Source organism: Nicotiana tabacum, chromosome 5 (assembly GCF_000715075.1).
Source record: "Nicotiana tabacum cultivar K326 chromosome 5, ASM71507v2, whole genome shotgun sequence".
Taxonomy (NCBI): domain Eukaryota; kingdom Viridiplantae; phylum Streptophyta; class Magnoliopsida; order Solanales; family Solanaceae; genus Nicotiana; species Nicotiana tabacum.
In genome coordinates, this window is record NC_134084.1 from 3,523,088 (window position 1) to 3,540,717 (window position 17,630).

Sequence of the window (17,630 nt, forward strand, 5' to 3'; positions counted from 1 at the left end):
TGGTCTATTTTTCCATCAGGACGCTCAAAGAAGTTTGTCACATCCAAGTGGGTGATGTCAAAATCATTGTCAGAGACAAAATTGGCTTCAGGGCCTTTATTCTTTAGAGATGCTTGATAAAGCTCAACCAAATATCTTGGTATACGACAAATATTTTCTCAATGCCTTTTTCCACCGCAACGATAGCATTCAGTTTCTGAACCATTTGCTTTTGGCTCCTCATCTTTCCCTTTCCACTTTTGGTGGTTATTTCTCTTTGGGGGATGATTAACACCAGGAGAATTTCTTCCTTGTCTACGACCACAGCCACTACCACGACCACGACCACGAATTGAGTCACGGCCTTTTCCACGCTTAGCATAATGGGAATACACACCTCATCCACTTCAAGCAATGGTGTAGATCCAGTGGGTCGATTTTCGTGATTTCTCATGAGCAAGTCGTTATTTCGCTCAGCCACAAGGAGAAGAGAAATCAACTCAGAGTACTTCTTGAAACCTTTCTCTCTGTATTGCTATTGCAAGACCATATTGGAGGCATGAAACATTGTGAACGTTTTTTCAAGCATATCATAATCAGTGATAGTATCTCCACAAATGTTTCAATTTAGAAGTAATTCTGAACATTGCAGAATTATATTCAGAAATAGACTTAAAGTCTTGGAGCCTCAGATGAGCCCAATCATATCGTGGTTGTGGAAGAGTGACCAACTTTAAGTTGTCATATCTTTCCTTTAAGCCATTCCACAAACAAGTGGATCTTTGACCGTGAGATATTCTATTTTCAACCCTTCATCAAGGTGATGACGCGAGAAAATCAAGGCCTTAGCACAGTCTTGGGTGGATGCTTTAGTTTTGTCTTTAATGGCGTCTCCAATACCCATTGCATCTAAATGGATTTCAGCATCCAACACCCATGTCATATAGTTCTTGCCCGAAATTTCAAGGGCAACGAACTTTCTTTTCATAATGTTAGTCATAATTAAAAAGAGGAGAAAAGTTATACCTTAATCTTCTCAAAGAGCTTCTTGAGACGATAGAGTCTCGTGCTGATAACGTGTTATGAAACAATAAAAGTAGAAGAACAATATTGCAGAGAAAGAGAGAGAAGAAATTCTTATTGAATTTTGGGATGATTTACAATGGGGTAAGACCCCTCTATTTATAGGGGAAAAATGACTTAGCCACAAAGTAAAACTCTCTACAAGATAGACATTCACTCTAAATAGAATTCTATTCATTACAAATCGTATTTTTTTTAATTCTTTTTTTTTAAATTACATCAGGGAAGGGAGAGGGGGGAAAGCTGTTAGGCTTAGCAGACCAGACCCAACTTGAAGCTTACTTTTTGTCTTCTTAATTGTGACCTAAATTAAGAAGAGGAGATGTGTGTTCTAGTGGTTAATGAAGTGGCAAAATTATGAAAGATTAGCCGAAACAAAATATAGTAATAGACGATTCTTCTCAATTTATCTAAATTTTGGTGGACAAAGTAACGTAATACCTTTGTTGGTGAAAAATAACATGTGTCTCGGAGACTAGTCGAGACGCTTTGATGGACAAAGTTAGACGCGACCCGAGCACTACTTTATGATCCCAAAAGAAAAAGGAAACAAGAGGTTGACGCTGGAAAAAAGAGTCAAGAATGAAAGAAACATAAAGAGTAGTGAGGTTCTTGGAATTCAAAAGAGTTAAGCATGCCAATAATGACACAGGCCAACTCCAACTTTTAATAAGTGAACAAAATAATATCCACATGGTACATGTTATTTACAGAGAAATTAAAGTTCCCAACTTAGATCGTTATAATATGCATAGAAAGGGAAAGCATGGCTGAATTGTCCTGGTCCTTCATTTCTTTTAGTGCCATTACCACCTCTTTTTGACATAGTGAATAACTTCACCTTTTTCTTTTGGTTTCCACATATCTGCTATGGGGTTCGACTAATGGGTCTTTGTGACCGGACGTCCTACTTTGTGGGTGCCCGTAAAAGCAGTGGCGGAGCCACCTTATAGGAAAGATATTAAATGACACCTCTTCGCGGGAAAAATACACTGTGTAGGTAGGTAAAAAAATGTTTATATGTATATATACTATGTGTTGACTCCCCTTAATTTTCTGGTATGTTTACTTTTATATATTTTGACACCTTTAATAAAAATTCTGTTGGGAATAAACCCCTTACCAAAATAATATTCACGGTAATAAAGCGGAATAATAATGTAGCACCGAGATACGGTAATTAACAAGAATAAAAGAGTAACAATGACACCAAGATTTTTACGTGGAAAACCCTTCTGAATAAGGGAAAAAAAACCACGACCCCGAGAGGAGCAACTGATATCACTATAGTAAGGAATTTTACACTTTGTAGGTCGGAGGTAAATACTCCAAAGACCACTACAACACTCAAAAGAAATAACCCTCTTTTGATATTCCCACCTCACTACAATATCGCTCTCTCTCTATTTTCCTCACAGACTATTTTCTTATACCTTGTCTGTGAAACCTTACTCTTTCTTTCTCTCTTTGTTGGTGTGAAGAAATGAGAGTTGAAGCTCTCCTTTTATAGCCAAAGCTTCACCCTCTAAAGCCTACAATATTTGACAATTTACACACATTTTTCACAATTCAACAAAGTTGGCTACCAAACCAAAGAAATTCAACAAGGTTGGCTACCAACCAAACCAAGTCAACAAGGTTGGCTACCAAACCAAAGAAAACTCTTATTAGGCACATGCCTAATACTTCTTCAATGAGATGGACATCATCAATCTCCCCTCCAGTCTCATTCATCCAGAGGAGGTAGCACTGTCTTCTAGTTTGAATGCATGCCGACAAGTTCTTTGCATAGCTCGAACTTGTTCCTTGGTACCACCTTGGTCAGCATATCTGCGGGATTCTCACTTGTAGAAATCTTCAAGACTTTTAGAGATTCATCATCTACCATTTCTCGAATCCAATGATATCTCACATCAATGTGTTTGGTCCTTGCATGGTACATAGAGTTCTTGCTAAGGTCTATTGCACTTTGACTGTCACAATAGACGACATACTCCTTCTGATGCAATCCAAGCTCTTGAAGGAATCGCTTGAGCCATATCATCTCCTTGCCAGTTTCTGTAGCGGCAATGTACTCTGCTTCAGTTGTTGAAAGTGCAACGCACTTCTGCAACTTAGACTGCCATGATATAGCTCCCCCTGAAAATGTAAATAAATATCCAGTAGTAGATTTTCTGTTGTCAATGTCACCTGCCATATCAGCATCTGTATAGCCCTTCAAGATTGGATCAGATCCTCCAAAGCACAAACAATCTCCCGTGGTACCTCTCAGGTACCTGAGTATCCACTTGACTGCTTCCCAATGTTCCTTTCCAGGATTTTCAAGAAACCTGCTGACAACACCAACTGCGTGAGCAATATCAGGTCTAGTACATACCATTGCATACATCAAGCTTCCGACTGCTGAAGCATAAGGAACTTTAGCCATGTTCCCTTTCTCCTCCACTGTTGTAGGACAAATCTTCTTACTCAACTTTAGATGACCAGCAAGAGGTGTGCTGACTGGCTTAGCATTCTTCATGTTGAAGCGTTCTAGTACACGTTCAATGTACTTCTCCTGAGATAGCCACAACTTTCTACTTGTTCTCTCTCGAACTATCTTCATCCCTAGAATTTGTTGTGCTGGGCCCAAGTCCTTCATATCAAATGACTTGGACAGATCTCCTTTCAACTTTGCTATCAACCCCTTGTCTTTTCCTACAATTAACATGTCATCCACATACAACAACAATATAATAAAGTTATTCTCAGAAAATCTTTTGAAGTATACACATGGATCAGAATAGGTCTTTAGGTATGTTTGACTTTTCATGAATGAATCAAACTTCATGTACCACTGCCTTGGTGCCTGCTTCAATCCATAAAGACTCTTATTCAATTTGCACACCATGTGTTTCTTTCCAGCTACTTCAAATCCTTCTGGCTGCTCCATATAAATCTCCTCTTCCAAATCTCCATGAAGAAATGCAGTTTTCACATCCAACTGCTCCACTTCAAGATCTAGGCTAGCTGCTAAGCTCAAAATTGTTCGAATAGAAGTCATTTTGACAACAGGTGAGAAAATTTCGTCAAAATCAATACCTTTCTTTTGTTCGAAGCCTTTAACCACCAATCGAGCTTTGTATCTGACCAGCTTGCCATTTCCATCTTTCTTGAGTTTAAAGATCCATTTGCATTTGAGTGATCTTTTACCCTTTGGAAGTTCAACCAGCTTGTATGTGCCATTTTTCTGTAGAGATTCCATCTCTTCTTGCATAGCTTTCATCCACTGGTTCTTTTCTGGATGGGACAACACCTCCTTAAGACTTTCTGGCTCCCCCTCATCACTGATGAGGACATACTCTGTGGAAGGATACCTGCATGACTCTACCCTTGGCCTCTCTGATCTCCTCAGAGGTTGAGGTTGTTCTTCTCCCTGAGTGGGGTGCTCCACTTCCTCGACACCTTTATCAAGTTGCTCCCCCTGCTCAATAACCTCACCAGGTTGCTCCCCCTGCTCGGCAACCTCGTCGGTCGTACTTTCTGCACTTGTGGGATTGTTAGAAGTAGAAGGAATAGTAACAAAGTTAGGAATTATACCATTCTTCGCCTTTTCTGACATATCAGCAGCAGTTCCAACTTCACTTTCTCGGAAGACTACATCTCTACTTCTGATGACCTTCTTCTTTACAGGATCCCACAGTCTGTACCCGAACTCTTCATCTCCATATCCGATAAATATGCAGAGAATAGATTTATCATCCAGCTTTGTTCTCTGCTCTTTTGGTACATGTGCAAAAGCTCTGCAACCGAACACCTTCAGATGCGAGTAGGACACCTCCTTGTTGGTCCAGACTCTCTCTGGGATTTCAAACGCCAACGGAACTGATGGACTCCTATTGATCAGGTAACAGGCTGTCTGAACTGCTTCACCCCAGAATGACTTAGGCAGTTTAGCCATTCTGAGCATGCTTCTCACCTTCTCCACAATGGTGCGGTTCATCCTCTCGGCTACGCCATTGTGCTGTGGGGTTCCAGGAACTGTCTTTTCATGTCTGATCCCATGACTTGAACAATACTCTTCAAATTCCCTTGAAGTGTACTCACCTCCATTGTCACTTCGGAGACGCTTTAGCTTTCGACCCGTCTCCCTTTCTACTAGAGCATGAAACTTCTGGAAAACTTGAAACACCTGATCTTTGGTTTTTAAAATATAAACCCATAATTTTCGTGAAGCATCATCAATAAAAGTAACAAAATATTTGTTACCGCCCATTGATTCAATTTCCATTGGGCCGCAAACATCAGAATATACTAAATCAAGTATATTCAATTTTCTTTCAGACGATGTCTGAAATGAGACTCTATGCTGCTTACCAAATAAACAGTAGTCACAAGGTTTTACAGTTGTACCTTTGGCATAAGAAATGAGTGATTTCTTGGCAAGAATCTGCAATCCTTTCTCGCTCATATGACCCATTCTTTTGTGCCATAAATCTACAGAAATCTCATCCTGTGTCGCGTTCAATTCACCTTGGCATATTTCTGCATTTGTCCTGTACAACGTGCCACGAGCAACTCCCTTTGCAATCACCAATGATCCCTTAGTGAGTCTCCACTTTTGATTTGCAAAATAACTCTCGTATCCATCTCGGTCTAAAGCAATTCCAGAGATCAAGTTCATCCGCAAATCAGGTACATGCCGCACATCCTTTAGAACCAATGTGCATCCGACATTTGTCTTGATACAAATGTCACCAATCCCCGCAATCTTTGAGTAACTTGTGTTACCCATTTTCACTGTGCCGAAATCACCTGCTACATATCTGCAAAAAAGATCTCTTACCGGTGTGGCATGGTGAGATGCCGCTGTGTCAACCACCCATTCCGACTCTGAACCTGACAGGTGCATGCATTCCTCTTCCTCATTTATAAAGAGGACAACATTATCATTATTTTGCACCATGGCGGCTGTGTTGTCGTCATTCTTCTGGCCACTGGTTTCACCTTTGCCCTTCCTTGGATTTGGGCAATCTCTTTTGAAGTGACCTGGTTGATTACAGTTGTAGCAATTTCTGACTCTTGATTTGGATCGGTTCTTTGACTTCCCACGAGCTCCGGATCTACCATAGTTGTTCGAACTCCTTTGATAACTCCTGCCTCTACCTTCTGTGATGAGAGCCTGTCCTTGATTTTCAGGCTTCTTTCTCATCTTCTCATTGAGTAGAAGAGCCGATGTGACATCTTTCAACTCAATAGTAGTCTTACCATGCAAGATGGTTGTTGCCAAGTTATCGTACGAAGATGGCAACGAGTTCAATAGCAAGATGGCTTTATCTTCTTCCTCGATTTTCACTCCGAGGTTGGCAAGCTGTGTGATTAGTCCGTTAAACACATTTAAATGTGACAAAAAATTCGTACCTTCACTCATGTGTAGGGCGTATAACTGCTTCTTCAGGTACAATTTATTTGTCAGCGTTTTGGACATGTATAGGCTTTCCAACCTTGTCCAAATTCCACGTGCAGTGTCTTCATCAATGATGTTATTTACCACATCATCTGATAAGTGCAACCTGATTGCACTAGCAGCTCTTTCATCCAAGTCAGCCCAATCCTCAGCTTTCATGGTATCAGGCTTTTTGGAATCAACATCTAGAACCTTGTGTAATCCTTGTTGGATGAGCAGATCTCTCATCCTTCTTTGCCATGTTGAGAAACCGTTATCTCCATTGAATTTTGCTACCTCGTACTTTACTCCGGACATTTTTATTTTTCACCAAGTATAGTACTACCGACAGTGAATACTATTTCAGTGAACGAGCAGAACCTGTGCTCTGATACCAGTTGTTGGGAATAAACCCCTTACCAAAATAATATTCACGGTAATAAAGCGGAATAATAATGTAGCACCGAGATACGGTAATTAACAAGAATAAAAGAGTAACAATGACACCAAGATTTTTACGTGGAAAACCCTTCTGAATAAGGGAAAAAAAACCACGACCCCGAGAGGAGCAACTGATATCACTATAGTAAGGAATTTTACACTTTGTAGGTCGGAGGTAAATACTCCAAAGACCACTACAACACTCAAAAGAAATAACCCTCTTTTGATATTCCCACCTCACTACAATATCGCTCTCTCTCTATTTTCCTCACAGACTATTTTCTTATACCTTGTCTGTGAAACCTTACTCTTTCTTTCTCTCTTTGTTGGTGTGAAGAAATGAGAGTTGAAGCTCTCCTTTTATAGCCAAAGCTTCACCCTCTAAAGCCTACAATATTTGACAATTTACACACATTTTTCACAATTCAACAAAGTTGGCTACCAAACCAAAGAAATTCAACAAGGTTGGCTACCAACCAAACCAAGTCAACAAGGTTGGCTACCAAACCAAAGAAAACTCTTATTAGGCACATGCCTAATACTTCTTCAATGAGATGGACATCATCAAATTCTGTCTCCGCCACTGGCGCTCCATACTCAAAGGCGATTCTATACTCAAGACTCGAAGCTGAAACCTCTGATTAAGGATAAAAGAGTACTTGCTACTCCACCGCAACTTTATCCAAAAAGAAAAGATAAGCTTAAAGGTAAACCACTTTCATTTAGAAAAAGAAAAAGTAGAGTGATCTATTTTTTTCTTTTAATCCCAATGGACCATTAGAAGTAGTAGATAAAGATTAATGCTCAATTATGCATTAATTCCAAGAAAGTTGTGATCGGCTATATAAATTTTTATTGTCTACGTCGCTCCATATATTGTGAAGAGATCAAAATTGGCTGGCTGCAAACATAATACAGGTTTGTAGATGGTGATTAAGAATAATCAATTATATAGGAAAGAGTTCAACAATACTTGTTTACATCAGTGTCTTTTTCTTTTCCTGCTTTACTTGAGTCTTCCATTAACTTTGTTTGTTCTTCTCATAATGGTATTCATTTTTCAACACAATAATGATATAATCAACATGAGGTGCTTTATGTGAATTAATAATTGAAAAAATCTTCCAGAGTGTTGACTGTTGAATCAGTCAAAATTAAAGGGCCAAAGCACTATATATACTACTAGTTATTTAAAGAATTTCAAGTATCAACTGTACTTCAGAACAACAAGAAATTAGAGTTCTTTTAGCCCATTGCAGCCATGAAATTCTTGAAAATCTTTCTTCTTTTTTGCATGGTTAGCTATTTTCCATGGCCAACTATTCAGAGCCCTTTAGATACTTATATAGTTCAAGTTGAATCACAAGAAAGCCAAATTTCCACTCAATCTTTATCAGATCAGGATCTTGAGAGCTGGTACCGATCTTTTTTGCCAAATACGATAGCAATCACACGCTCAAATGACGAAGAAGGACCACGTTTAGTGTATTCATATCGCAACGTGATGAAAGGCTTTGCAGCAAGATTATCAGCAGAGCATGTTAAAGAAATGGAGAAGAAACCAGGCTTTGTATCTGCATGGCCTGAGAGGATAATGTCTTTACACACTACCCATACTCCAAGTTTTCTTGGATTGCAGCAGCATATGGGCTTATGGAAAGATTCAAACTATGGAAATGGTGTGATCATTGGAGTCTTGGACACTGGCATTTCGCCTGACCATCCTTCATTTAGCGACGAAGGGATGCTTCCTCCGCCTGCTAAGTGGAAGGGCAAGTGTGAATCAAATTTCACTACAAAGTGTAACAACAAGCTCATTGGTGCGAGGTCCTACATACAAGAAGATCGCTCGCCAATAGATGATGATGGACATGGCACCCACACAGCCAGCACTGCTGCTGGAGGTTTTGTGCAAGGTGCCAATGTATATGGGAATGCTAAAGGTACTGCAGTTGGGGTTGCCCCTCTTGCTCATTTGGCAATTTATAAGGTTTGTGACTCTTCTGGTTGCGCTGACGGTGAAATTTTGGCTGCCATGGATGCTGCTATTGATGATGGTGTCGATATCCTATCCCTTTCCCTTGGTGGATTTAGTAGTCCCTTGCATAGTGATCCCATTGCACTCGGTGCATATAGTGCAACAGAAAGAGGCATTCTTGTAAGTTGCTCAGCCGGCAATGAAGGTCCATACAATAGCTCTACTTCAAATGAAGCCCCATGGATTCTGACAGTAGGTGCAAGCACTCTCGACAGGAAAATTAAGGCTACTGTTAAGCTTGGAAACAAAAAGGAATTCGAGGGCGAATCAACTTTTCATCCAAAGTCTCCCAATGTAACATTTTTCCCTCTATTTGATCCTGCAAAGAATGCAAGTGATTTTGACAGCCCTTATTGCGGAACAGGTACACTGACTGACCCTGCTATTAGAGGCAAAATAGTTTTGTGTATGGCAGGTGGTGGTTATACAAGGATTGGAAAAGGACAAGCAGTAAAGGATGCTGGAGGTGTTGGCATGATCATCTACAATGGGCTAGAATATGGTGTTACTACGTTAGCCGATGCTCATGTCCTTCCTGCCCTGGATGTTACTTATGCTGATGGAATGAAAATTCTTGACTATATGAATTCAACAGAGAAACCAGTAGCTAGAATTACGTTTCAAGGAACGATAATCGGAGATAGAAATGCACCAATGGTTGCTTCATTTTCTTCTCGAGGACCAAGCATGGCTAGTCCTGGAATCTTGAAGCCTGACATTATTGGTCCTGGTGTTAACATTCTTGCTGCATGGCCTGCTTCTGTAGAGAACAACACAAACTTAAAATCTACCTTCAATATTATTTCAGGCACTTCCATGTCTTGTCCTCACCTCAGTGGAGTTGCAGCATTGCTAAAAAGCGCACACCCTACTTGGTCTCCTGCAGCTATTAAATCAGCAATCATGACAACTGCTGATACAGTAAACCTCGCCAACAATCCCATCTTAGACGAAAGGCTCCTTCCTGCTAATATCTTTGCCGTTGGTTCAGGACATGTCAATCCATCAAGAGCAAATGATCCGGGACTAATTTATGACACCCCATTCGACGACTACTTACCTTATTTGTGTGGTTTGAATTACACAAATCGACAGGTAGGAAACCTTCTACAACGCAAGATCAATTGCTCGGAAGTGAAAAGTATTCCTGAAGCACAACTAAATTATCCGTCATTTTCCATCACACTGGGAACAAATACTCACACATATACTAGAACAGTAACCAATGTTGGCGATGCTAAATCATCTTACAATGTAGAGATAGTTTCACCACGAGGAGTTTCCGTGATGGTTAAGCCCTCTACTCTAACATTCTCCGAGTTGAACCAGAAGTTGACATACCAAGTGACCTTTTCCAAAACAGCCAATAGCTCAAACAGTGATGTAGTTGAAGGATTCTTGAAATGGACTAGTAATAGGCACTCTGTACGAAGTCCAATTGCAGTTGTGCTAGTCTAGTAAAACTGCAAGTTTGGATGTCTATTTGCTTTCTCTTTCTAATAATTTCATCCTTTTACAATAAGCATGTGATAATATGTTATTAGATTCTATGATTAGTCTAATTCAAAGGGTCATTTTTAAATACATTTTGCTTTTCAATCATCTTTTGCTTCAGTCTATAAAAGTTACTGTATCATGAATACATCCCTCTTATAACTTAAACTCTTACTGATGTAATCATACACATTCCATATATAATAGAAATTAATAAGTCATCAATGCATGATAGAGGGTACTTGTTCTTGACTGTAACTTTGTTCAGCTGCCTGTAATCAATACACATTTGCATAATACCGTCTTTCTTCTTCACAAATTGAACTGGAGCACCCCTAGGCGAGACACTCGGTCTGATGAAACCCTTATCAAGCAACTCTTGAAGTTGTTCCTTTAATTCCTTCAACTCCACTGGTGCCATATGATACAGTGCAATAGAGATGGGCTAAGGGCCTGACACCAAGTGAATATCAAAATCGATGTCCCTGTCGGGTGGCATGCCCGGCAAGTCTGCTGGACATACATATGGGAAGTCCCTCACTACCGTAATTGACTCAACGGTAAGAGCATCAACACTAACATCCCTCACGAAGGCCAAATATGTCAAACATCCCTTCTCAAATATCCGTTGAGCCTTCAGATGTGAAATTACCCAACTAGGAACATAATCCAGGGAGCCTCTCCACTTTAACCTAGGCACCCCCGGTATCGCCAACATCACGGTCTTAGCATGACAATCAAGGATAGCGTGCAGCTGTAAATTTGAGTGTGTGATTTTAGAAGACATGGCGTGCAGCTGTAAATTTATATAGGCCTTTAATCCAGAATCTAAGTGCCTGATTAAAAATGCAGAAAGTGTATCCATACTTGAGCCATATTACAAGCACAAATAATTTACTTTTCAAGTAAATGATATCAAACCTTTTGAAATATATATCAAAATTAAAAGAATGTTTCATAAACTAGAACATACAAGTAAATTAGAATCAATATAAATTTGGATGCAGCTAAAGATGAAGGATATAAGCAATCAATTCAATATACAACGAAGTAACTAAAATAAGTCGAAGTATAAAAAATATTACTGACGATTAAGAAAATAGAACTGATGTTGTGAACTTCACATAAACTGAAAAGATGTAGAAAACCATTACAGAAATAAAGTAAAAGAATGAAGTAGAAATATTAGCCCACAGCGAAAAGGAAGTAATAGAAGGGGAGCCTCGGAGTAACAGGAGGTCACGAGTTTCGAGCCGTAGAAATAACATCTTATAGAAATGCAGGGTAAGACTGCGTACAATAGATCCTTATAGTCCGACCTTTCCCCGGATCCCGCGCACAACGAGAGCTTAGTGCACCGGGTTACCCTTACTGAAAAGAAAGTAACACTAGTATAATAGAATGTGGGTGTCTGCACTCATTCAACATTGTCAAACAAACCAGTAAGGCAGACTTATTATTAAAAGGAAAAGAGACTAAAAATCCAATGTTGCAGTTTCTTCTAAGACAACTGCAATTGGATTTCTTACGGAATGCCTATTACTAGTCCATTTCAAGAATCCTTGAACTACACCACTGGTTGAACTATTGGCTGTTCTTGAAAAAGTCACTTGATATGACCTTTTCTGGTTTAACTTCGAGAACTTTAGAATAGAAGGCTTAACAGTCACAGAAACTCCTGGTGGTGAAACTATCTCCACATTGTAAGAAAATTTAGCCTCCCCGACGTTAGTCGCTGTTCTTGTATATGTCTGAGAATGTGTTCCGAATGTGATGGAAAATGAAGGATAATTCAGTTGTGCTTCAGGAATAGTTTTCACTTCCGAGCAATTCACCTTACGTTGTAGAAGGTTTCCAACTTCGCGATTTGTGTAATTCAAACCACACAAATAAGGCAAGTAGTCCTTGAATTTGGTATCATAAACTAGTCCTGGATCATTTGCTCTTGATGGATTGACATGTCCTGCACCAATGGCAAAGATGCTAGCAGGACGGAGCATTTCATCTAAGATAGGATTGTTGGCGAGGTTGACTGTATCAGCAGTTGTCATGATTGCTGATTTAATAGCTGCAGGAGACCAAGTGGGATGTGCGCTTTTAAGCAATGCTGCAACTCCACTGAGGTGAGGACATGACATAGAGGTACCGGAAATTATGTTGAAGGTAGATTTTGTGTTAGTGTTGTTCTCAACAGAAGTAGGCCAAGCAGCAAGAATGTTAACTCCGGGACCAAGAATATCAGGCTTTAAAATTCCGCGAGTAGCTATGCTTGGTCCTCTGGAAGAAAAACCAGCAACAATTGGAGCATTTTTGTCTCCAATAATAGTTCCTTGCAATGTAATACGCGCAATAGATTTTTTTGTTGAGTTCATATACTCAGTGATTTTCATTCCATCATCATAAGTTACATCCATAGCTGGAAGAACATGAGCATCAGCTGATGTCGTAAAACCATCATCTATGCTATTTATTAGAATCATGCCAACACCTCCAGCATCCTGAACTGCTTGTCCTTTTACAATCCTGGAATAACCACCACCTACCATACACAAGACTATTTTGCCTTTAATAGCAGGGTTAGTCAGTGTACCTGTTCCGCAATAAGAACTGTCAAACTCACTTCCATCTAGTGCAGGATCAAACAAAGGGAAGAATTTTGTACTAAAAGCCTTTGGATGAAAGGCCGACTCGCCCTCAAATACTTTCTTGTTCCCGAGCTGAACAGTAGCCTTAATTTTCCTGTCAAGAGTACTTGCTCCTACTGTGAGAATCCATGGTGCTTCATTTAGAACCGAGCTTTCGGATGGACCACTATTACCTGCAGAGCAAACAACAAGAATACCTCTTTGTGTTGCACTATACGCGCCAAGTGCAATCGGATCATTATGGAACGGACTTGTACTTGTACCAACGGAAAGGGATAAGATATCAACTCCATCATCAATAGCTGCATCCATAGCCGCTAAAATACCACTGTCAGAGCAACCAAAAGAATCGCAAATCTTATAAATGGCAAGATGAGCAAGAGGGGCAATCCCAACTGCAGTGCCATTAGCATTTCCATACACATTAGCACCTTCCACAAAACCTCCAGCAGCAGTACTTGCAGTGTGTGTACCATGTCCGTCATCATCTATTGGCGAACCATTGGCTTGAGGAAATGTCCTCGCGCCAATGAGCTTGTTGTTGCATTTCGTACTGAAGTTCGATTCACACTTTCCCTTCCATTTAACAGGCGGAGGAGGCATTCCTTTGTCGCTAAACGAAGGATGATCAGGAAATATCCCACTGTCCAAAACTCCAATAATCACACCTTTTCCATAGTTTGAATCCTTCCACATTCCCATGTTCTGCTGCAATCCAAGAAAACTCGGGGTATGTGTAGTGTGTAAAGACAATATCCTCTCTGGCCATGCATATACAAAGCCTGGTTTCTTCTCCATTTCTTTCACTTCCTCTGCTGATAATCTTGCTGCAAAACCTTTCATCACATTATGATATGAATATATTAACCGCGATTCTTCATTTGAGCTTGTACTTGATATTGTATTTGGCAAAAAAGATTGGTACCAACTCTCAAGATCATGTGATAAAGATTGAGTAGAAATTTTGTTTTCTGGAGATTCAACTTGAACTATGTAAGTCTCTAGGTTGATCTGCATACTAGGCCATAATATACAGCCAAATATGCAGAAAAATATAATGATATTCAGTAATTTCATGGCTGCAAATGAGCTAAAAAATAACTCTAAGTTCTTGATATTTTGAAGTAATACATGAACTACTGATGTATTTAGGAAATTAAAGAAGAGTTTATGCTTTTCATTCTTTGAGGTACTAACATATATAGTTCAATTGCAGTAAATTCTCCTGAATTGTTTAATCAATAGATCTCCTCATGTTTATTGATGTATTATTGTGTGTGGAAAAAAGAGATGCATCATGTGATAGAAAAAGACTAAAGTTAAGGGAACAATTAAGTAAGAGTAGAAAAGAAAGTATAGTGATGTGAATGAGTGACTAGACTAGGAATAGTTTAATGTAGGAATTATTTTTTAGTTTTAGTCATTAGTATATGAGATTCACTATTCTCACAGCTCAAACCAAAAATATCGAATTAAAGATGGAGGGATCACTTTCATCCCACTATCTCCATTCTTTGTAATGTAGTGCATAAAATAATACACAAATTTTCATTTAACTTATGTGTATATTAGCAACGCAAAGTTTAATGAGGCCACAAAATATTATATTGAGTTATGCGACAATTATTTTTTCTTATACGACTAACCAAACATGATATAAACTCATGATAATCTTTCGTTCGTTGTTATTATTATTGTTATTATTATATATATCTTTTTAAAGAAAATGACCCCTAAATGCACTTGGCTTATCTTTTAAGATCTTTTATTTTTGGATAAAAGTTGTAGCACATTATTAAAGTTATCCATGTCATGATAAAAAGGTAACAATAAATTAAGTGCCAGGTTTCTTGCATGGAAACTTAATTTTCCCAATTGGCTTCTAAGAATTCTAATTATGAATAAAATGCAGATTTTTTTATGAAAAGAAACTTAAGTGCCAGACCAATCGCAGCCATGCTTTTCTTTTTCTTTATTATTATGTGCATATTATAAGGATCTAAAGATGGGAACTTTAACTTCTTTTACACATATTACATATACCATGTGGATGTTGCTTTAATTTTTGTTTGATGTTGGATTTAGTATCTGGCATTTTTGATATACCCTATGTCCTCTATAAAATATTCAGCTATTTATAATATTCAATTTGGCAACATGTTAAAGTTTACATCTAATGAATAATTACTTCTTTCAAGAACATAGATAGGTTTAAAATCATATTACTTAATTTAGGCCACAAATTAAGATTGGTTTTCTTGATATTTTATGTTGGGAACTTGGTCACATTTGTCATATATACTGCCTGAAACAATTATTAATTTTGCCTTCTATTAAATTTTTGGTCTAATTTTAACCTCGCCATTAGCATTAAGTCTCACACCCTTGACCCATAATGGAACTTCAAACTTAGGGTAATTTTAAACAATAGATAAAAGTTCAAAGGTATATTTAGACCTTTATCTTGAAATTTTTTGACGGATGGAGTCTGACCATTTCACGTTGGAGCTCGTTAATGGCAAGGGCAAATATAAATCGATTTGCTAATTACAAGGGAATAAATGGACTAAAAGTCTAACCAAGAGTAAAATTGAGCAATTTTGAATAGTACAAACCCAAAATTAGATCTTTCTCCTTTTATGTGTTTCTGACTCCTCCTTTGTTGGATTTTAACATTTTTCCATCTAATTTCTGGAGGTATTTTTTTTCTTCCTCTTTTTACCTCATAGGTTTGTATTAGTTGTTGTAGTCTGAATATAATTTGTACAATTTTTTTAATATGAGGAAAATGCAAAAAAAAAAAAAAAAAAAAAAGGGCAAAAAGGCCTCCTGGCCAGTTGAACTTGCACCCGATTGTCATGCCGGTAGATAAAGTTTCAAAATTCTTATATGAACACTTCAACTCGAGAATAAGTTAACTAATAAACACGTTCAACAGTTGAATCATAGCACGTGCATTACAATTTCACAAACGTGGCAATCCAATCTGCAAAAACCAACTAAAACCTATTAGGTATATGATAAGTGTAAATTGTGTATGTTTTAAGTATATATAATATTAAATAAATAATATTTTATTTCTAAACATATTACTTTTTATTCAGTATTTGTGTAAATAAAATAAATACTGCAGGAAAATAAAAAGATCAGAAAGAAGAATACAAACGCAAAGAAAGAAAGTCAAGGATGACATCCGTGGGAGAAACAATTGGAGAAAATTGAGCAACTCAAACGAAGGATGACATCCCAGACCACATCTAAGGCCAAGGATGGCATCCTTGGGAATTTTTGCTTGTGCTTGTCTCTATAAACCGGACGTAAACTTCAATTGAAAAGGGGAACCATTCTTGTGCAGAGAACACCAACTTTAATTAGCTTTGTTTTAATTAGTTTTAAAAGTTATTTCTCTTATTGTAGGAATAGTATTCTTCTATTTTATCTTTTCTTCATAATGGAATAATTTTCTTTGGTTGGGATACTAGATGAAGCTACCTAGTGGCCCAATAGGCATTGACCCTGGATTTGAAAACATTTACAAGGACAAAACTGTTAAATATGTTGGCAAATTGGGAGGGAATAAGCAGTACCTAGACCGTTCAGATCTAGGTAGTGAAGATACTAATGATGATGATGTAGATGAAGATGACGAGGCACAAAACCTTCCTCCAAGAAGATACAATAGAAAGGTCTACTTTGACCCTAACTATAAGAAAATTGTTTTCCAACTGGAAATGGTCTTGAAAATGTTAGACAATTTAGATCTGCTTTACAAGACTATGATGTACAAAGAAGAGTTCAGTTAAAGTTGAGGCCAAATGAGAGGAATAAGGTCAGGGCAAAATGTTTGAACTCCAGTAGATGTATATTGTAAGCACGTGATTTTTGCCCAATATGAGAATTACTCCCAAAAAATTCAAAAATAAAATAATTTTTCTTTGGTGTGCAATTTTGTGATATTTTGAATAATTATTTGTATTTGTCTGTGCGTGTTTATTTGCTAAATTAATAAAAAAATACAAAAATATGTCGCATTTTGCATATAGGATTTAATTCTACAATTGTTAGTAATTAAATTTGTTTTACAAAAATTAAAAATTACAAAAATAGGCATCGTTTGCATTTTTAGCATTTAATGTCCAAATATACAATTTTGTGCTTAATTAATGCTTAATTGGGCGTTAATTGTTATTGGGAGTTAATTTGCGCTTTTATAACTTAATTTAGTTCTTAATAATAGTTTAAGTATTTTTATAATTTAGTTTTAGAGAAATAAAAGAAGAAAAGAGAGCGAAAATATAAAGAAAGTCGGAATTGGGCCTCTTCTTCGATTTCAAGCCACAGGCCCAAAAAATGGCCCAATCTTCCCTACGACCCAGTCCATTTCGAACTGGGTCGACCCAGTCCATAACCCAACACCCTATTGTCTTACAAACAACACAAAACAAAAAAAAAGAAAAACCCTAAAAAGACCTAAGTCATCCGCCCCCCCCCCCCCACTTTTGCTTCTACTTCTCCAAGTTTTTCC

The 17,630-nt window shown here is 38.1% G+C and overlaps 2 protein-coding genes across 2 annotated transcripts; one reads left to right on the forward strand and one right to left on the reverse strand.

The window, feature by feature from the left end:
- The first annotated feature begins 8,136 nt into the window (after positions 1-8,136).
- Positions 8,137-10,568, forward strand: LOC107805033 (subtilisin-like protease). The gene has a single exon (XM_075253270.1). The coding sequence runs from the start codon at positions 8,190-8,192 to the stop codon at positions 10,422-10,424; it is 2,235 nt and encodes a 744-aa protein (XP_075109371.1). The 5' UTR covers positions 8,137-8,189; the 3' UTR covers positions 10,425-10,568.
- Positions 10,569-11,773: 1,205 nt separating this feature from the next.
- On the reverse strand, positions 11,774-14,289 carry LOC107805032 (subtilisin-like protease). The gene has a single exon (XM_016629003.2). The coding sequence runs from the start codon at positions 14,180-14,182 to the stop codon at positions 11,936-11,938; it is 2,247 nt and encodes a 748-aa protein (XP_016484489.1). The 5' UTR covers positions 14,183-14,289; the 3' UTR covers positions 11,774-11,935.
- Positions 14,290-17,630: the final 3,341 nt, after the last annotated feature.